Here is a 21495-nt window from a genome sequence, read left to right as displayed (position 1 = left end):
ATTTCTTTATTTATTCAATGGCGATCAAACTGGTTCTATATATTTTTAACGTGGCAGCATGACCACTGAGAGAAAGTAGGATGCTCTTCGAAAAAGATAAACAAATGTGCAACCTGTAACATAGAGTTAACAGCATAAATTAACATCATTTATTTTCAATTAATTTATGGCAGAGCATGCTGTTGGCTATCTATAACAAAAGGAATAGAAAAAACTACTTAAAACTTAAACTGCATGCAGAATCTTCTAGTCTTAAAGCTTAGTTAGGTTAATTCCATTTTCATTTCTTTGTATACACTAACATTCACACCATTGCTTTAAAGTATTGAACTCGCAGCTACAATGAACACGCTGTTGTCATAATAATTCTGAGTGTGTTCGAACTGGCTCCAACTAAAAACCAGACCTTGGTTATAGAGTATAACTAGTTAGCAAGTTGTTTTGACATCAAAATGAAGGTTTTACGAGGAGGTCTTGAACGCAGCGCATATTTTGAAAGCAGCAGCTGGCGGAGGGTCACGGTCGCGCGCTTACAGATACGACACCAGTCAGTGAGAGAAGACAAACGAACAACTGCTGCTGTTCGTTTTAGGTCAATATTTTACTAAAGCTGTTTCATTAAAACATCCTCTATACCAGTAAACTGTCCAAAAGTATACCCTGAGTTGACTCCACACCTGTGTTCATCCGCAGGAGGCACTGCACGCTCTCTGTGCGCCAGTTTCGCGATTGGAGTCGAGTGTCCCTCTCCGGTTTCCGTAGTTAACGGGAAAACATGGCGTCTCGCACAAGCAAGGCACTTCTGTCCCTAGGTCGAATAAATGTTTCTGCTCTTGGACTTAATAATGCAGTCAATAGAATTACATACTCGACGGCTTTGTCTATTGATTCTAATTCTGGGAATAAAGGTGAGTCTTACTGTCGCTGTAAAGCAGAACACGTTGTTTCAGAGACGTAGCTGCATGCTAAGCTACATGCTTCAGATACTCGGACCAGTGAAAGTAGCTGCTGACTTCACGGTCACGTCCTGTTGGTCTGAAGTTAGTATTTAAACTTAAGTTGTAAGTTGCATGAAGGATTTGATTTTTAGCTGTTATAATTGATCTGGTTTCCATATGCTATTGTGTGGGAAGTATCAGGGCTTCTCGTGGGGCTCCTGTGTCTTCTGCCTGTCCGTTAAATCACTACATGGATGCCATTTTCCCCTCAAATCACTAGAATCAGAAAATATATTTATAGAAACTAAAGCTAGATGAGATGGTGCATATGGGTCTAAAACCACTTTCTGCCTGACATGACTAGATCAGTTAGTCCTTATTGAGCTAAAACAGGAAAATGTTGGCACAACAGCAGTAGGAGTACATGTAGGGACTGTTGTGGGTGATGTAGACAGGGAGGTATTTTCCTACTTGTTCTGTCACCCTTCATTAAGTCATTTAAAGAATTAAACAGTGATAAGATTAAGTAAGACAAAAAAAGATAGGAAATGCTCACAATTAAAAAGCTTTAACAAGGCTTGCTTGCTGATTTGAAAATAGATTTTTTGGTAATTTAATCAGAACAAACTGATTGTTTGGTCTATAAAATATCAGGAAATGTTGACGGTTGTGGAGAGAGCTGTTGATGCAAAATATTATATATTGTAGGTGTACAATTAGGTTGTGATCTGATAACTGCCAAAACATATCTCTTTAAACCAGTGCCTCTGTTTTTAATACCACTGAACTGTCAAATCTTGCATTCATCTTTGTAATGACAGTTTTATGCACTGCAGTCCTACTATATTATCCTTTTCCATGTAACTGTCCATTAACTGTTCTTGCCGACAGTCTGATTACATTCTGCATTGACATCCTCAGTAATATGAGGCAGAGTTGCCCTTCTGTGTTTCCTTACATGTCGCATTAATACACAAGCTTCTCGATCATTAAATGTGCAACATCAAGCACATTTGTCTCATCTCAAACGATTTCTTCGTCTTTCAACATTTGAACAGCTCGCTGGTTCAACTGGCTCAAGAGAAGCACTGACGCTTTGCTAGTCTAAACCCAAGAGCCGCTAGGGGTGGTATAGTTGTGTATTATCCAAAGAAGTAGAAAAACCAGAGCTTCATTATGGAGGTGAAGTTAAAGCAGCAGAACAGCCAAACTGTCTTCTAACCCTAACCTGCCACTTTTGTTATTTTGCTTGGCAAAAGCAATGCTGGGAAAGAAGAGATGTACAAAATGACATAATGATCTGACACTATGGTGGCTCTCTAATGATAGGTTCTTTAAAGGTTAAGCCAACTGCAAACCAGCATTAGCACCAGTCCAGAGCTAGACCCTAGCTCATGCTGGTGGAAAGGACTGTTTGTGACTGAAGTTCCTGTCACCTGAACCCTCTATCAAATTCAATGAGAGCTTTTCCTCTCGCCATCATGATACAAAATCAGAATCAACTGTTCCTGCTCGGCATTTTTTCCCCATCAAATTATGCCCGTATGGGAGCATTTAAAGTTTTTGAATAGTTATGCTTATTTATGCTTTTCTTTTTAATTTGCACTTTCCCGTACATAGTTTGTGTTCAGTATATTGAGTTTATTGATAATACAAAATACATTAAAAGTGATAAATGTTATTTGGGTGGAGGTTTTAGAGTCTTGTGCCTGTAGATCGCAGTTTTCTAAACTTTATTTTAAGACAGTTTCATAATAAGTGTGTGTGTGTGTGTGTGTGTGAGACTAACCTTGAATTTCCATTAAATGTAGATGCTCCAGCCAGAGGTGGTAGAGGATACAAAAGACCCAGAAGAGAAGTAAGTGTGCAGCTTTTGTGTCTGATTTTCAATGCTAAAAAACACAATGCATACATTTCTATTAAAACAAGACAGTGATGGATGATTTTTATTAAAAACAAATAAATAACAGCCATCATTGTTCAGTCACCAGAATAAAAACATATTAATTTTCTCAATTTCCTCAAAATAAAGTTTTTTGCCCTCTGTGTTCTGGTAAACAGGAAGGGGCGCCCAGGACAGAAAATATGCCAGTGGATCAGGACTGGACTGCAGTTTATCCAGCAGCAAAGACCTTCAGACCAAGCTCCATCCCCCTGCCTGTGAGAATGGGGTACCCTGTGAAAGGAGGAGCTCCTCCAGAGAAGAAGGGCAACTTGGAGCTAATCAAGGTCAGACCTGATTACTTGTACAGGGGCTTGCAATGTTAGGGTTTGATGACAAAACAAGAAAACAGGCTTATCACCTCATGCAAAAGCAGAAGGGCTACTTGCACATGGTAAAAAAAATAAATAAATAAAATCTTCAATAGACTATGCTCCGTCACATACAGCTGACTGTGGGTTATATCTGTATATATAATAGTTTGTATGTCCTTAAATATACACCCTAGTGCTCATTTTGACTAGCTGAGTTAATTGCAGCTGCCCAGTGCTCTTGCAGTACTGATGGAGCACTTTTTGATCTGCTGCATGGCTCTCATGGATGTGTCTTTGTGCCCGGATTACTGAGCTGCTGTGCCCAGACACCAGCTGCTCCATCTGGACTCAAGCCACTTGCAGATCCACTACTTCGTCACAGCTGGATCTCTGACCTGCAGCCTAACGATATTGATTTCATCCTCACAGTCTGCCATGAGGGGGCTAAACTGCTGTGCATCCTTCACTTATGTTTAATGTTTGAAAATGTTTTTTTTTTTCTCATCTCAACCCATAGATGTAATCGGTCTAATCACATACTACTAATGTGACCAATGAGAAATTTATTTTCAAGTCTTATAGAATATTTTATATAATTGCATGCCTTACATAATATTCTTTCCTCAATGGATCAAAGGGATTTTGTGTTCCACTTTGTTTACCGTGCCCTTTAAAACCAGCGTTTTCTGAATTGTAGTCCTAAATATTTTTATCCAGGTCATCATTAAAATTCTGTGCTTGATATGCCAATGCTCTCTGTGATGTACTGTACATTTTACTGTATCTGCTGCATGTTTTCACATCTATTTTTACTGCCAGCTGCTAGTACGTTATACACTGGAATATGTATTGCAAACAAATGTGTGATTAATGCAACAAAAAAAACACCAAAAAAACTAAGGAACATTTACACGTGTAATTAAATTGGCCATTCATATATGCAGGTCATATTGTAATGGGACTTATGTGACTGGTGTTTAGGTCTTTACCCTCTTTGTGTGTTACCACCCATGTTGTCTCTGTCTGTTGTGGAGAACTGAAGTGCATAATGATGTGTTTTTAGGAACAGGAGGTGATATTTATTTCAAGTTTGTGTAAAATTCAAGTGGAAATTGCCTCTTGTGTCACACATTCATTAATGGGCTCATCCAAATCCTCTGTGTTTAATCTTCATTGCTGAGAGGTTAGCATTTATCCTCTGTCTCATCACTGTTCTGTAGGTGAACAGTCTGAGATTGTCAATGGCAGTACCATCATGTCTGTTATTCTAAGGAGCTCAGTTTTAGGAGTAAGGGTATCATCTGTTCTACAATAGGATGCTAATCTGTGTGAACAAAATGTGACATCTCTACAGTTTGACTTGTTGCCCTTACAAGTCCTTGCTTTGTACGTTGGTGTTTTAACATTTTACTTAATCAAGAGAGTCAAAGTTAGTGAATAAATTGTAACATAGAAGATTTGAAATCTCAAGTATTAAAAACATTTATGTGATCTTTTTGCTCCATATTGTTTCAGATCCCAAACTTTTTGCATTTGACACCAGCAGCCATCAAGAAACACTGTGAAGCTCTTAAACGTAAGTTCTTGGTGTGATTATCAAGACAAAAGATGTGTCTTATTTTGTCATATTCTTTAGCAGCATGTCATTATTGACACTAAAAATACTTTCTTGTTTAATATATGCAAAAATGTCTTTCTCTGCTGCCAGCGTTCTGCACAGAGTGGCCCTCTGCCTTGGACACTGATGCCAAATGTGACGAGCACTTCCCTATTAAAGTAGAAAGCACTGACTACGTATCTGCCGGCCTGTCTGTCAGAAACCCTTCAGCTCGTATTGTTCATCTCAAAGTGAGTTTTCCTGATGTTCCATTTGTCTTCGCAGATCCTCTGAAGAGGTCTTGAACTGATGTTTTTACTTGATAACACAGACTTTCACTGTTAGGTCAATGTATACAACATGGAATAGGGGAGACACCTGTCATGTAAAATGAGATTAGAGATTTGCAGGGATGTATAATCACCAGCTGACATCATGTCTCTGTGACTTATCGAGAGAGACGTTCATTGTGCAATGACCTCAAACCGAAGAACTTATGGCACACAGGGTGCACAGAGAGATTAGCCCGAGAGAATAATTTTACATTTAAGTATGTGCTGAGGCTTTGTTACTATTTTTGTGTTAGTTTAAGGTCTTTTTAAGTTTGTTTTTTTTTACTGTGCCTATTGTCTTTTACAACTATTTTCACAGAAAAAAAAGTAGCAAAATATTTTGGCGTAGACATATTTGCTGGGACATTTTAATATTCCTCTTAATCCCCCCTACCACTAATCCATCAATATGCAATCCTCCCCTCAGACCAGAACCTTACATGTAAACACATACGAAATACACGACAGCAAGAATCCATAAAAAAAGAATTTGCACTTTCAATGTCCCTTAAAAAACTAAAATTGTAAACTGAAAATGTAGCAATATATTTAACTTTATTCAAATGGCAATTAGAGTTTTTCCGCTGGGATCACGAACAAATATGTCTGGGGCATGAGGTACCGATTTTTTTTCTAGTTTTAAATGTAACATCAGACATGTGTAAAGGTTGTGTTTTCTGTTTACAGGATGATACTGAGGGTTAAGCAGAAAAATACACAATTTCTTTGGTGGTTGAAAAGTCCCTTATCTGGCTGAACCTTGCCTAAGACTGCTGTTTTTTCCACTTCCTCACTTTTTTTATGCTGCTTGAATTGTTGTTTACACCTGAACAACAATACTGTTCTGCTCGCCAGAACCTCTTTTTCTTTCTTGAATGTTGCACCGTGTGTGTACATGTAAATTGTCAAAGCTTTTGACTGTAAAACATGTCAAAAGAAAGCCTACCTTAGAACGCGGCTGTAGAGTAAATGGTCAAATTTGTATTTGTCACAGGCGAAAATGTGTCATTTTTGCAATGAATCACCGGCCATCTGCTCCTCTGACACATTGCCTTAGATTATATCAGCAAGGTAGGAATTAGACATTAATCCAGGTGGATTAAGCAGGAGGATAGATTGGAGAGCAAATCTCACACAGTTAAATTCCAAATCCAGAACAAGTGGACTAAGCCCCTTATTTTTAGTTTTAAAAAAAACGAATCAATCTTTAAATGATGAGCATACGTAGTAGGTTTGCCTTTAGTTATTTTTCTTGTTTATTCAGGCAGAGTGAAAGTAGAGAGAGAGAGAGGAATATCCTTCAAACTAAATCTGTGGTAGAGTTTGATTCAGACTAGACACGTGCTTCCAGAAGCACCAGACTCAACCACTTGGCCAACTCTGTGCACATCTGTATAGCCAATACACACTGAGCTCAGAAATCAGAGTAGATCACAGGATAAATGTCCACGTGTATGCTGTGTTACCTTTAAATGCATTTTTGTTGCATTGTCAGAGCCATAAAAAAACAATGTAATCAAGGAATAATCTCCGTTTCCCATCAATCATCTGTGCGAAGGGCTTAGAGGTGATTCTGGACCACAGTATAAATGCTGTGATTTCATCTGTAAAAAGTATAGTGTTTAAATCAACACAGTCAAAGCTCTGCAAAGGTTAAAAAAAACCCAACAAACTTGGTTTATATTGGGGTTTTATTCCTAAACCTAAAGAGAGCTATATAGGCTGGAGATGTGGCACGTAGTGACGTCACATCTGCCCTGATCCATTTGTGTATTTGTGCATTACAAAGCTTTATGTGGATCACATAAACTATTCCATTCGTTTCTCTTGTGGTGATTTAACCATGTCATTGCCCTCCAAGGTAAAGCTGTCCACTTTGAACCTGGACGAGCATGCACGGAAAAAGATGCTCAAGCTTGTTGGGGAGAGATACTGCGAAGACACTGACATCCTCACCATCACAGCTGACAGGTAAACACTGCCTCCTGAAAGCACACAGTGGAAAGAAATTCAAACAAATGCCCTTAAATGTCTTTGATTTTGTTTTTTCTTTCTTCTTTTTTTTAGCTGCCCACTGAGACAGCAGAACTATGACTATTCCATGTACCTGCTGACTGTTCTCTACCACGAGTCTTGGGTGAGTTGGACATTTATTCTCTTGTTTTTGCGTCGACTGAAGCTTAAGTAAGCAGATGCATCAACCAGAGTGACTGGATAAGGAAAGATACCTACCTCACCAAAACTAACCAGAAGCAGCAGCCAGACTGAATGATGAAGATGTAACTAAGTAAATTAATTTAACTTACAAAAGGACCATTAACTCATTGTTTAGCCAGACTATGTCAACATGGTCATTCAAAGATCCATCTTCTGCCCGTGCTCTACTCCTAACCGATGCTGCCTGCTGTTATCTGGGATACTTGTATCTTTTCGTCCTCCACTTAGGTCTCGCTTTTTGTTGTCTGACCTTTTGTCTTCTTTCAACAAGCATCCATTCATCTAAAGGCCAGCTGCTCTCTGGCATTACTTGTACCTACTATAACCCACTGTCACCTTCAGCGTGTTTAGCCTTTTAAGAAGGTTGAGATCAGATGCATCGTGATGGCTTATCTCAAGTACTGCACTTTGAGACATTAAAAGTATTCCAGTGCCTGCGCTAACTGCAGGATTCTTTCTAGATGTGTTGTGTGGGCCTGTCAGTGTAAAGCTACTGGAAGCAAAGATAGCAACTAAACTGTACAAGTTCTATGAAATGCATGAGTCAAAATAATGCATTTGGACAATTTCATGTAATATTTAAGCTTAGAGCTTTTAGTTTTCTAATGTTTTTCTTCTCTTTTATTTTGTGCATATCTGTTCATGTGGAGGGTGAATGATGAACAAACAAGACAGATAATTAAAACCATGATTTAACAAGGAGATTTCATTGGAAAGAGACTGATTTTGCCACAGTGGTGTGCATTAGAATTTTGTAAACATATTTTCAGTTAAACTTTATGCACTAAAAATATCGTAGTACAAAATAGAGTGTAGATTTTTTTTATTCCATCCTCATTGGTGACATTTACATACGATTAGCAACATGGCACAGTACCTCTTACCAGGGGAATTCGTGTCCATCTTACTCGGCGATCTGAGCGACTGAGCCCATTAGGGAGGTATCAGAGTTGAATGGGCAGAAGGATGGCAAACAGCAGCATTGTCCAGTTGACATTTCCCTACAGATGAGGGGAAAACAGACTCCCCTATCAGGTGTTGACCCTGATACTCATTCACATTAAGCCAACCATGCCACATCAGAGAAGTCTGCCACCAGGTCATTAGCCCAGGCACTGTTCGCACGAATTTGCAGCCAGCCACATCAAAGAAAATGACTCCCCCTCCCCTATTGTGTAACCTCTGTCTTTAGGAGCTTTTCCCGTCATGGCTTAGTCACATTAAAAAAAAAATCTCTCAGTTGGGAAAGGTGTTCGAGCCAGGAAGCACAACGCTGTCCACTGCCCTTTTGGACACACAATGGAAGGCACAGTGCTTGTCCAGCAGGCCTGTGGAAGCTGTGAGAGTGGCGTAGTGATCAGGTTGTAACGGTAGCCCACAAAGAGGCCAATTGTTAGCAGCCACTGAGGTGATTTTATCTCCCCACTCGGGGAGACGGACCTGGCCTGCTAATTCCAGTGGGTGCTAATCCAGGCCAGCGTTTGGGCTGAGTGCTCAGGGCTGCCTCCAACATGGAGAGGCGTTTACCGCTAAGAGGCACTCTCTCTGCCTTCGTGCCCAACACCTGTCCTTCTACCAAAAAAAATATAAATGTTATTTGGAAAGTAGATTACCTCAATCTGGGGAACAGATGGCCATTTGTTTACTGGCAAGTCCTGTTGACCAAACTGCTAAGTTATGTTTGCAGCAATAGACATCATGGCACGACTGTCAGCACTTGGCATTATTTCATGTTATATATTGTATCAAACACTCAACATGCCTGACTAAATTAAATTCCTCAGATAAAATGTCGCAGCCTCATTGTGTGAGGATAACCCACAGATAAGTGTTTCGTTGTAGCGCAGACTGTAGAACACGATCTAAAACTACTCAATTCAGTCGATCATCATTTCAAAGGACGCCACTGATCTACTCTCAAGTATCTACTGCTCTTCACTATAGGACCTGGACTCGATCCAGACAGGATGTTATGTGGATCAGATATGTATGGCGGTAATGATGGTCATTAACCTCAAACACCTGGACAGCAGCAGAACTGAGGCTCTGTCGCTGCCCCTGCTTTAAGCTGCTGCTCAATGGGTCGTATTGTTCTCCAGGGAACGTGATGACAGCTAGACAGGCAGCGGACGGAGAACTACATATGGAGAAATACTATCTCTGTGAGAGGGCCATCAAAGAAGGGGTGTGGGCTGACCAAGAGCCTCTCATATTCTACATCTGTTACCATAACTGAAAAATGATTTTAAGCTATGTGTTTGTTGCTATCCTACAGGGGGAAAAAGTGCATCACAATTAGCACTAATTAAGAAATGCAACTGCCATTTTACTTTAACTTAGTCTCTGGTTTAATGTTTTCTCCGTTTGTTTGGATAAATTTTCCATCTGAACATAAAGATTACAAATGTTCTGTTTTTGTCATTCTTCAGAAAACCGAGGCCTGGGAGGCAGAGAAGACCGTGGCAGACATGGAGGAGTATAGCTGGGAGGGCAGCCCGTCCCAAAAGAATGTCCTGGACATGTTGGTACGCATGAAAGTGGCCGGGGAGGGAGAAGGTGAAGAAGTGCGAGAACAGCTGCTGGGAAGGAGCGAGGTGCAGGAGTATAAGGACTCGGTCACGAGGCTGAAGAACGAAGGAGAGAACGAGAGCAGCATGCTGCAGTACAAGGAGGCGGTCAAGAAAGTCTTCAACCTCTAATACCACTGAACATACATTTTATATTTACACAAAGACAGTCATCAAGAGCAGCTCGGACCTACAACTGCAGCCTCAGATATCATTTCAGGCTCCAACATTGTATCAGTAACACAAACAGGAAGATAATCATTGTTTCAGTTTCAATACCACAACCTCAAGACTGTAGTTAGTAATATTTATTTTACAAAATAAATGTGCTGTTATGAGGCGAATGATGCAGGCGTTAACATAAAAATAAAAGTGTAACGTATGCTGTTGTTATTAAGTGTTGTCTTTGAAGTCAAAACGTTATATTGAGTCGGTGAAAGCTTTAATGAAATAGAAGCCCCATTCAGTCACTCTCCAGCCCGGCTTCAGCTCCCATCTCACTCTCGTCACTATCAGGTCGAGGAGCAGCAGCACCCCAGTGAAAGGATGCTTTCAGCAGCAGGCTGTTTAAAAGTACGTCACTCTTCTTAAAGAGTTTTGGTCCGTGCGCTTTTAGGTCAGGAGCGACCCGGAGCACAGAGGAGCAGACTGCAGGAAGGTCAAAGCACTGAAAGGCGCCAGGCAAATCTCCAGTCTGTCGACATATTGATGAACCACTCTTGAATTGTAGCCGTTAATTGCTTGGAAGTGCCCTCGAAGTCGCACTTAAGACTGGTGTGGACAAGTGGCCAATGTCTTTGAGGTTTTGGCATCAACAAGCGTTTAAAAATCACTGAAGTACGTCAAAATGTGGGCCGGACAAAAAGACATCTGTTGACTCTCTTGACGAAAGTTGGAGCTGTTGTGTCCAAAGTGTTATCTCTACAGTACTTCTGTCTGCTGACTACTGTTTCATCCCCATCTACTTACAAAGAAGCAATACAAGGCAACATACTTGCTGCTAAAATAAACCAATATGTGAAAATTTACAAATATAATTGTACAAATTCTGTTCATGTCCCTTCATTTCATTATTAACACTGTGAAAGACAAGAAAAATATCAGTTTCATCTCCTTTTCGTCCCTCACGTTCAGGAGTTCTCCTTGACCAGCACGTACTTAATCAGACGCATGGAGCCTCTTTTCCCTCTCCATGACGTCCGGTAGCGTCCCATCCTCTTCTTCTGACCCCTCCAGCTCACCACCAGCAGAACAGAGCAGCAGCAGCTCAGCAGCACCGTGATACAGATGACCACCGCGACCAGCAAGGTGTGAGCAGCCACGTGCCACCCAGGTCCCAACCCCGGCACGGGGTCCTCTCCATCGCCTCCCTGGCCTCCCTCACTGCCTGCAGTGTGGTTTCTCTCGAGGCTGCCCTTGGTCTCATTGGGGTACTGCTTGCTGCTTTCTATGCTGCCTATAAGAGTCGTGGAGGGTGGAGCGCTGTTGGCTAACTGAGAGAAGCTGGTGGTGTGAGGATGGGTAGGGTTGGATTTGGAGGGTTGTTCAGTTGTGGTTAAAAAGACAGGAAGGGTTTCAGAGCTGTAATGATCGAGGGTGGTAACTGTGGAGAACGAAGGAGACGCAGTAAAGCTAGGTGCAAGAGAAGCAGTGGAGGTGGCTGGGATTCTCGTTTGTGCATAGTTTTCTGAAGCTGGCGGAGTTTCAGTTTCAGTGGAAGACAAGGTAGTTGTGTGAACGTCTGTAGGCTGACTGGAGCTGTGCAGCGCTGCAGTGGTGGTGTGCACCTCACTCACTGTAGTGGGAGATTTAGTCGAGGGTGCAGAAGTCAGAGGCAGGGCGACGGGTGGAGGAGGATGAATGAACTGGCGCTTGTCTGAGGGCAGCGGCTCGGAGGCGTTGACTCGGCTGTAGTGGTGGGGCAGCACGCGTACGTTAGACGTGAAGTATTTTCCAAACACCAACAGATCTGGATCCACGCCTAGAACATGAAAAAATGAATGAGAGTCCTGTTTGTTGTTGTTCTGTCACAACTGGATGATCTACATACAAGTAAAGGAGAAAAAAATGCATGAAGTGTCTCAGTAAGAAGAGCTGCAGTGCATCCTGGCATTGATCCTCCAAGTCTCTGACCTCTACTGGAGGGATAAACACCATTCTTCCTAAAGATATTCCCTCATTCAGTGTTTGATGGTGGTGATGGAGAGTGCTGTCAAACTAAAAATCTCCCACAGTTGTGTTGAGATCTGGTGAATGAACCATACAGCATATAATTTACATCATTTTCATTAAATCATTCAGTGACTCCTCGTGTCCTATGGATGGAGGCATTTACATCCTGGAAATGCTCCCATCAGGATATAAATGTTTCATCATAGGATAAAGGTGGATCACTCAGAAGTACTTGGTATTGATTTGCAGTGATCCAAACATCTAAGGGAACATGTGGACCCTTTTTTATTGTCTTAAGTAGAGCATTTATGGTCCAAATATCACTATTAGGTAATAATAATAATTGATTAGATTTATATGGTGTTTTTCTTACTCAAGGAGTAACTCAAAGCGTATACACTATCAATTATTCATTCACACACATTCATTCCGATGGTAGCTACGATTGTAGCCACAGCTGCCCTGGGGCAGACTGACAGAGGCGTGGCTGCCATTCTGCACCTACGGCCCCTCTGACCACCACCTCAAAGAATCCATTCATACACATTCACACCAGGCAAGGTAGGTGAAGTGTCCTGCCCAATGATACAATGACCATGACACTGGTTACAGGGCGGAATCGAACCACCAACCTTCTGATCATTGACCGGCCCGCTCCACCACCTGAGCCACAGCCACCTCAGGTAGTAATTTAATAGTAGTGGTAGAACTATAATACTCATAATTAATTTTATTGGGATTATCTATAATAGTACGTAGACTATATTACAAGACGACGACTCATATTTTTGTTGAGCACCTACAAGTCATCACATGGATGTGTGTGCTTTTTTTTTGCAAGTGGACCCAAATCATTCCTGCAAACTGCCCTCCCACAGAATAACAGAGCCACCAGATCCCCTCACTGTAGGGGTCAAAAGATCAGATTTTTCCTTGAATTCATCAAACTAACTGATTAATCAGTGAATTAATTTTTACTTTTACAAACCAATTGAAAAATGAAAAATGACAAACATTACACAGTTTTTACTTTTACTAAGTCTCGGTGGAAGAAGTGAGAGAATACATTCACTGAATCTATGCATGAATGGCAATATAAGACAAGCTCAAATCAGACCATAAAGTACTGATTTTGCAGGAAATAAAGGCCTCAGAGTTACTTCAGTTTACATTATCAGATGATTACTGATGCACTTGGCTGGTGATGCTTTTAACTGCTGTTGGGTGGATGAACATTTTACAGCGTGATTACAAGTTCAGTATGTTAAATTTGTAATCTAAAATAAACTTTAGCTGTTATTTAAATGTAGTGGGGTAAGACACAAATTACTTCCTTCTGAAAAGTGATGCAGAAGTACATTAAAACTGTACTTTGGTGCAGCACTTCTGTAACAAGTTACTTTTTTCCATTGCTGCTACAACTAGTACAGTGGTATCAAATTACTGATTATATGATCTGTCTCTGTCAGTAGTTTATATAGATAAATAATGAATGGACTTACCCTTTGTGATGTTGTACAGAACAACGTTGCCTCTGTGACTCAGAATGCAGCTCTCCAATGTTGGACAGTGCAGGTGGAAGCAGTTCACGTTTTCTTGAGTGGTATCATAGTGAAAAATGGCCAGATTACAGGAAACTATAAGGAAAGAGAGATGATTATTCAGGGCTGAATGCATGAGCAGCGGATCAATTTACCGTTTCCAATAAATAAAACCAGCAGATTACAGGAGCAGAACTCACAGTTTCTCGTCAGACAGCAGGTGCGGCTGCATTTCAGCGCCGTCTCCTCCTGGTAGTACTTGAGAAGCTGCGCTCCTCTCCTCTGGGACTCCTCGATGTCGATGAAAATCCCCGGGAACCGTCGGATCCAGCAGTTTTTATAATAGGAGGTCGGTGAGCACCTGGACTCGGTGTGGCTCACCAGACTCAGAACCAGCGTCAGCGAACCCCATGCGACATTCATTGCGCATAATCTAAATCACACCATGTTAAACCACAATCTGGACGAAGCAGAGACATATTTGGGAGGCTGATTGCTTGGAGCTGACGGGAGCCAGTGGTCTGGTTTTACTGGTGCCAGTCCGTCTCCAGGTGTGTCACAGTTACGCACCTGCAGGAGGTGGAGACCCAGCCGTGCGTAAGGCTGTCCAGGCTGATCCACGGGCAGTCCGTCAGCCTCAGGGGCGCTGCTGGAGGATAACTCACGTCTGCTTTCTACAGATGCTATTTAATAAGGCAGAGGTGGACACAATAACAGAAACAGCCTGTCGTTGCAAGAAATACAGCCTTGGTGCATTACAACAATCAAACAATCTTCCTCAGAAAATGAAACCGCGCAATTTTAGTGCTAAATGGGAATTTCTTTTTATTCTGACTCTCAACTGTGTAAGCATTTTTAAAAAATCAGACAGGTTAGGAAACAACAATTGAAAAGTTATGCTCAGTGACAGCATTTGGCTTTTCTATGTGGAATTTCCAAAGTTATTGTCTATAGTGTTGTTAAATTGGATTACAGGAAGGTGTTCTTGTTATTTTGTCCATCCCCTGCATATAGTTTTATGGGATCATTTGTGGCATAACTATACAGCTCGTTAAGAGAAAACACTTTAGGTCTTTGCATTTTTTGTCTCATTCTAAATCCCAGCTTGCTGTATGTCTGTCTGACACAATCATCGTTCAGGCCTGAGAATTCCTGTTGAATGAATCTCCACCATGCAGGTATTATTTCACCACGTGGCATCTTGCTCCAGTTTTTTTTGTGTGTGCAAGAACTGGGCTGGAAAACAAACAAAAAAAAGGGAGAAAAAATAAAACAAGCTGTCTGTTGCAGCCAGGTCAGACATCTGAGAGTGGATTGCCATAATTGCAGCAATCTGCCTGAATTCTTTCAAATGGGATTATGGGAATACGCCTTTTGCGCCGCGGTTTGGGATTTGCTACACTTCTCTCACCTTTTGTGAGCTTGTCTCTCCATCACAGTGCCACGTTCTCGGTTTACACCTGGGAGTTGAAAGTACCTCTCTGGACAAAGAGCTTATGGAATGCAGGGCTCGTCGGTCATAACTTTAGGGGCAATAATTCTGTGGAAATGGTTTGAAAAAGAATTAAAGTGAATCTGAGGATTGCCTTCACCAAATGATTTAATGAGGAATTTAGATGACACCAAAAACAACATAGTTTGTTCTGTCAGATTCCAGAAATGGAAATGATCGCATCTTACTACATTTTAAAAAGTTACACAACATGTACACTGTTATGTAGTCATGCAGCTTTGCAGTGGGAACAGAGATTTAGAAAAGCAGCCAATCAGACCAACCAGCTGAATGTCTGCTTGTTGTCCCAGTTGGATTCTTTTCCCATAGCAGTGGGAACTTTACACCAAAATGCATTCTTTAGTTTGAAACACAGTCTAGTGGATTAAATGGGAAGCTGGCATTTTGAGGCACTACTATCCAGGCAGCACAGGCTGGTTTTCCTGCATGCTAATAAAGTCAAATGACTTGCCAGAGTATCAGAGCTTTCAGTCCAGCTCACAAGTTTTTCTATATTTGAACTTATGCTGAGGGGGACAGAAAAAGTGCAATAATGTCTCACCACCACCAGATGGCAACAGTCAAACAGTAAACAGTAGCTGTGTCTCAATTCCTACTACACTCAGTTTACTGAATGTATTGTAACTTTTTCAGTATTTTTGCATTCCAGAAATGTTTGAACTAACAATAAAATGTTACATGTCCAGATGGATGTTAATCAAACTGTGAATTGGCAATGAAACTGCCAATAAAAGACCCCTTCCAGTGAAAGTCAAGTTTTTTACTTTAACATGTCCATATCGTGTTTTTAATACGCCACAAGATATATCAAAAGCTAAATGAGCATTGAGCACCCAGGCTGAGCCTTTCCATGTACACTGCTGTGTGACAGTCTGAAAAACACAAATTCAGACTAACGTAGTTCTATACTAACCATACCTAAGGAACTAATTCTATTGGTTTACAAGGTGAAGCTTTCTGTATTCGACTTCTTCAGAATCAGTTTCCAGTTTGAATATTTATGGCTGAATTACTCCAATATTACAACATGCCATTGGGTAGCGTAGAGTAGTTTTACAGTGTTTGAGCAAAGTCATAAAGAAGCTGATGTGCTCGAGCTGCAGTGAGCGGGGAGGGGTGAATGACGACAGAGGTAGGGACTTTATAGATCTGTTCAATGTAGAGCAGAGTGACATCTAAGTCATTTTAGGGCAGGAAGTGATTATTTTCATGGAAAAACATCTAAATATGTAATTCTGATGCACAGATGTGAGTGTTCAGGGTTTAACCAATGACCAGAGGACTTTAAACTTCACAGATAGAGAGCACAATGTTGCTACAGATTTAAAACTGCAGTTTAAATAATTAGTTGATTGATAGAGCAGCATAATTTAGTCATTTATCAAGAAAAAATGCCAAACACTTGTTGGATCCAATCTCCCAAATGTGAAGATATGCATAAGGAATATATTAAAGTTTGGATTTAATATTCAGACAAAACAGATAATCTGCAGATTCCTCCTTAGTAAAGATGAACATTTTTGGCTATTTGTCTGCATTTTTGACACAATGAACCAATTAATGGATTCACCAAATGGAATTATCAAAACACTTTATGCATTTCAAATTGCAGCTCTAGAATAAATCCTTACCTTTTGGTTTACTTGGAGCTGCATCACTACCAACTATTTTTAAATCCGTTTCCTCAACGCATTGCATTGTGGGATAATATGGTGCCCATCAAAAACACCTTTCAAAGTCAAGCCAATCTAGTATGCACGCTGACATCTTTAAATATTTGTATTTATTTAGTCACCTTTTTAGTGTGAAGTGCACACGACACAGTTTGAAGTCTTCTTAAAATTAGTATGTGGTAATAAAACAAGACAGAGCTAATATGAACCAATATGAAACAACTGCTGTAATTCTGATTCTGTATTCTACAGAAACTCTTTGTGCATTTGACACCTGTCACATAGTTTTGTAGGCTGTATCATAACACTATGTTACAAAGTGCGTTAGATTATATATTTAGCCATATTTATGAAGTGACATGTAAACTTTTAAAGATCACAGAGATCTTTGAAAGTGTCGGCACAGGTAAAAGCTTTGTTCTGACTTGTACTCACACTGTAGTTGTAGGATGTAGGATTAAATCCTGCACATTTGATGATATTTATCTTTAGGTTCACGCCACATGTAGCAGTAAGGGGCAGCACGTCACAAAACCCAGCAACAGTGAGAAGTTATGTAAGAAACACTTGTATTTTCATCTGACACTTCAGGGCAAGTTACAGATACAGACAGCTTCTGTAATTAACTCACAGATCCACATCTGGTTCAAGTTAGCAGTGTTATTATGTGCCTTTTTGCTGTAGTCAGATAGTTTTCAATCAAAACAGTAAGACAATACAAGAAACATTGAACATTAAACATCAAACAAAGTGAATACAATAGCTCTCTTAAATCATTTTAGCCACTTATCGTCACAACTCTGTTAAGAGGAGATGGATGTGGCGCTGTACATAATTATTCAAATGCTCAAATAACACAAAACATTGGCACCAAAAACAGTGATATTTTATGGATGTGCAAAAGAGGGATTCTCTGTCTACTTTCTTTATTTTTTTTCCCCATTGTTATATATATTTAAGTCACTAGATGGCACCCTGAGGCAGCCGAACTCCTCTGTAGCAAACATCCCCTGCACATGCATGTGTGTAAAATAGTCTAAATTAAACACAAGCTCTAGTAAAAATGAGATGAAAAACACCACCAATGACAACTCTCTCATGCAGGTCTTGTTTGGCTCCTTTGGTATAGAGACCACAGTGTATCATGGTCCTCCTCTGTTTTTTTGTTTTCTTCTTTCCTTCTTGCCACTTTTCACACACAGCATGTTTCAGCTTCCACAGTCCCAAATCCACCTCTTCTTCAGCAGTAGTCGTGTTCCTGCACACGCTGACGCAGCCAGTGTTTCTTTGGGCTCCTGACCGAGTTGTATGTTTTCAGCTTTAAGCTTGCGGAGGAAGTAGTCCATTGTTTAGTGTTGTTGCTCACTGATGTGCTACAATGGGTCTAGAGCTGGCAAGTTCCAACTGTGTGACTGTGTCAGTCTTTGACTAGCCTGTAAATGTGGTGCTGCGCGCCATGCTCGCTAGTGGACACCTCAAAGACGTAGGCTATGCAGAGCAGGGTCTCCAGTGTGTCCCTGTTAGTCACCACCTACAGACAAACATAAAAAACACTCTTCAGTCTGGTGGTGGCAGAAAAAAAAAGCTTCCTACCTTGGTTTCTCATGTTTTTACTGATAACAACATTTTAGTCACATTTATTTTGGTTCTGTAAGTAACGATATGTGCAATGACATTCATTAGTGTTTAACATCTGAACTTTTATGTCATACGTGTCCTTATGTTTGTGGTTTTAGCAGAGCCATGGCTTTCTGCTACAGTCGTCCTCAAATGTATTCATACTCTCCCATTAAAGAAGGAAAAAAACAGCTGTCACTGAAATAAGTTGGAATTGACAAAAGTAATAATAAATAAAAGTTTAGTGAAAATCATGACCTTGCTTTTGAATTGTGGTTCAACAGAAATATTAAAAACAAACAAACAAAAAACAAGCAAACAAGCATGATGGGACCCATAAACTAATATTTTGTTAAACAACCCTTTGAGCCAATCACTGCAATCAAGTGTTTTCTGTAACTCTCAGTCAGACTTCTGCACCTGTTGACGGGTATTTTGATTTTGGTCCACTGCTCATCAGCAAAGTGCTCTAATTTGTCTGGGACAGATTTTTAAATTTTGTTTTTTATTATTCTTTTCAACCACAATTCAAAAGCAATGTCTTATTTCACAAAATTATAATTTAGCAAATTTTTATTTATATAACTTTTTTTTTTTTTTAAGTTTCTAGTTATTTGAGTGACTATCTTAAATTTTGTCATGCACCATGTTGCATTCTATTCTATTCTATTCTATTCTATTGTGAATTTTTTTTCTTTTCTTTAATGGAAGAGTATGAATAAATCTGAGGACAACTGTACATAACCAAGACTGAATTACTGTTAAGTTTGTTAGTATATTCCTGTAATTGCATTTAAATGTAAAAAAACAATGATTATCAACTGAAAAAAGTGTTAATTTTATTACAATCCAATGATAGCAGTACATGGTTCAATATGCTGCCTCTTGATGCAGTTAGTTGTTTAAACAACTTAAACAAGCCTTTAACACATTCATTCATTCACAGTGTATGTACAGTATAGGACCATAACTGGTTTTATGAAATGAACCTACGACACTAATGAATTAGCAGTGGTGAAAAAAAATGTGAAGAACAGTGATAGAAATGCCATATCTACATAATATAACACTTTTATTCATAAAGGAAAATAAATACACAGTCTCTTTGGTGAAAATGATGTTATTCTATATGCAATGTTGATCTAAAAAACAGCAGGAGTGTGGAATGTACCAAGCACAACACAGGCACACAGTTTGAGCAATTCATTCCCCTCAGTTGCACTGCGTTGAATGCGACGCTTATCACAGGAGGCAAATCGATCCATTGTGTCCAGCCGTGCAAGCGTGTGTGCATGTATATGTGTGTGAACATCTGTTTATGAGCTGTTCATGGTTAATGTGAGCTAAATCAGCCCACTGAGAAGCCTAATGACATGCTGCCATGTAGTCGTCAGTGTGGGCTCAATATGGTCATTGTCTCTTGGCTGGTACTGTAGGAATGCAGCCGCCAGTAGAAGGAACACAAATTTCTTTGAACCCTGTTGTTGAGGACCACTTGTTACTATGGTGACACACTGCACTCTATTCACTTTTCCTCTCTGTGTCTGTTCTCTGAGGAGCATACCGGCTCATTGAGAAAAGCCCAGCTTAGAGCAGAATGGACCAAATGGTTTAAGTCTGCAAGAAACCATAATAACATGCTGTTCTTAGGCTGTGAAAAAAAATGCTACCGGCTGTTAATGGACCGCCCAGTGGAAATATCACAGCAGCACCATATTTGTTTAAAGACCACCGCTGTCCTGGTTCACACCTGTTGCTACAGTGTGACGATGGCTGCAAAAAGCCCTTTGAATTTGAAAGAAAACGTCTTCATACATGTTGAACATCCATGTGGCCCTGTGTGCTTCATCACCTCTGAGTGGTGTTAACAGGACAGCAGGAATGATGGATAATGACTGCATTTTAGTGTAAGAATGTTTTATATACAGAGAGATCACATTGATTTTAAGAGTGAATATGTTGTTTATGCTTCTGTATGTACACAGGACAGAAAATAATCTCAGATCTATGTACACAGAACTAATAAAGGTTGATAACAGTGACATACAAGGTGTGTCAGAAAAGTACCAGGACTGGTGTCACAAAAGATATAAATTAAACCCAAACTACAAACTACCAGTTTTCCCCTTCAGACGATCAACCAGAACGTCTACAAAGAGATCCTGCGCCGTTTGCTTCTTTTAGTTCAGAGAAGAGGTGAGAGTTGTGGCAGGACAAGTCGTGGCTGCTTCACCATGACAACACGTCTGCTCACAATGCCCTGAGCATCCGACAGTTCCTGGCTGACAAGAACATCGCCGTGCTAGAGTAACCTCCCTGCTCACCCCACCTGACTCTGTGGGATTTTTTCCTCTTCCCCAAGCTCAAGGGGGTCATCAAGGGGACCCGTTTTGAAGACGTGGACGACATCGAGATGGCTGTGACGATGGAGCTGCAGAGGATCCCAGAGAAATCCTTCCAGGAGTGCATGGCGACGTGGCAGAGAAGGCTGGGAAAGTGTGTTAGACTCCAGGAGGATTACTTTGAAGGGGAAAACTTGTAGTTTGGATTTGAAATATATCTTTTGTGAAACCAGTCCTGAAAGTTTTCTGACACACCTCGTACTCGGTTCCTAAATCATTCATTTTGTTAAATATGTTTACTCTCTCTCTTCCCACTAGCACTCTCATGTGTGTCTGCTGAATACGAAGTCGCTGCCAGCATCTGATTAGCTTAGCTTAGCATAAAGAGTGGAAACAGGGGAAACAGCTGCTGCCCTTTTCAAAGAAAGCTACTCTATTGCTAATCTTGTCATCCCACCAGATATCCTTAATTAGATTATTTTTTAGCGTTACATATTTGTTCATAAATGAAGCCAAACACAAACAAGCCTTGGAAAGTTCCTTTCAAATGAGCTGAATTGATTCTACTAGTGTAAATATTGGATTTTATTTTAATGAAACTGCCAGTAAATGTGGATTTGTGACCTTCAGGCCTTTCTGTGTTTTTTTTTTTTCAACAAGTGAAAGATTGTCCCTGTTACAAAGTCATGATTTATTTTATTTTATTTTATTTTATTTTTTAACTTTAATT

General features: G+C 40.3%; 3 protein-coding genes across 3 annotated transcripts in view; 1 reads left to right on the top strand and 2 right to left on the bottom strand.

Annotated features, from left to right (window-relative positions):
- The first annotated feature begins 768 nt into the window (after positions 1 to 768).
- Positions 769 to 10935, top strand: mrps35 (mitochondrial ribosomal protein S35). The gene is made up of 8 exons (XM_008294739.1): positions 769 to 908; positions 2750 to 2796; positions 3000 to 3167; positions 4710 to 4770; positions 4903 to 5042; positions 6985 to 7094; positions 7191 to 7260; positions 9770 to 10935. The coding sequence occupies exons 1-8, from the start codon at positions 776 to 778 to the stop codon at positions 10037 to 10039; spliced, it is 999 nt and encodes a 332-aa protein (XP_008292961.1). The 5' UTR covers positions 769 to 775; the 3' UTR covers positions 10040 to 10935.
- A 102-nt stretch (positions 10936 to 11037) lies between these two features.
- Positions 11038 to 14043, bottom strand: mansc4 (MANSC domain containing 4). Its single transcript, XM_008294740.1, has 3 exons — positions 13821 to 14043; positions 13582 to 13716; positions 11038 to 11888 (listed from the first exon to the last, which is right to left on the bottom strand). The coding sequence occupies exons 1-3, from the start codon at positions 14041 to 14043 to the stop codon at positions 11038 to 11040; spliced, it is 1209 nt and encodes a 402-aa protein (XP_008292962.1).
- A 3315-nt stretch (positions 14044 to 17358) lies between these two features.
- tead4 (TEA domain transcription factor 4) overlaps positions 17359 to 21495 on the bottom strand; it is a 33352-nt gene continuing 29215 nt past the window's right edge. Inside the window, exon 12 of the mRNA XM_008294743.1 lies at positions 17359 to 18337. Within this exon, the coding sequence (XP_008292965.1) occupies positions 18224 to 18337 (114 nt within the window). The 3' untranslated portion in view covers positions 17359 to 18223. The remainder of the gene's footprint in view (positions 18338 to 21495) is intronic.

Source organism: Stegastes partitus, unplaced genomic scaffold (genome assembly GCF_000690725.1).
Source record: "Stegastes partitus isolate 25-593 unplaced genomic scaffold, Stegastes_partitus-1.0.2 Scaffold989, whole genome shotgun sequence".
Lineage (NCBI taxonomy): Eukaryota > Metazoa > Chordata > Actinopteri > Pomacentridae > Stegastes > Stegastes partitus.
Note: the sequence above shows the minus strand (reverse complement) of the source record. Positions and strands in the feature narration are given on the sequence as shown.

Excerpts from the sequence above, each read along its gene's own strand:
- mrps35 (XM_008294739.1), top strand. The coding sequence starts at position 776 with ATGGCGTCTCGCACAAGCAAGGCACTTCTGTCCCTAGGTCGAATAAAT. Across the intron at positions 909-2,749 it reads TTCTAATTCTGGGAATAAAG|ATGCTCCAGCCAGAGGTGGT; the intron begins GTGAGTCTTACT and ends CATTAAATGTAG. Across the intron at positions 7,095-7,190 it reads CTCACCATCACAGCTGACAG|CTGCCCACTGAGACAGCAGA; the intron begins GTAAACACTGCC and ends TCTTTTTTTTAG.
- mansc4 (XM_008294740.1), bottom strand. The coding sequence starts at position 14,043 with ATGAATGTCGCATGGGGTTCGCTGACGCTGGTTCTGAGTCTGGTGAGC. Across the intron at positions 13,717-13,820 it reads CTGCTGTCTGACGAGAAACT|TTTCCTGTAATCTGGCCATT; the intron begins GTGAGTTCTGCT and ends CTTTCCTTATAG. Across the intron at positions 11,889-13,581 it reads TCTGTACAACATCACAAAGG|GCGTGGATCCAGATCTGTTG; the intron begins GTAAGTCCATTC and ends TTCATGTTCTAG.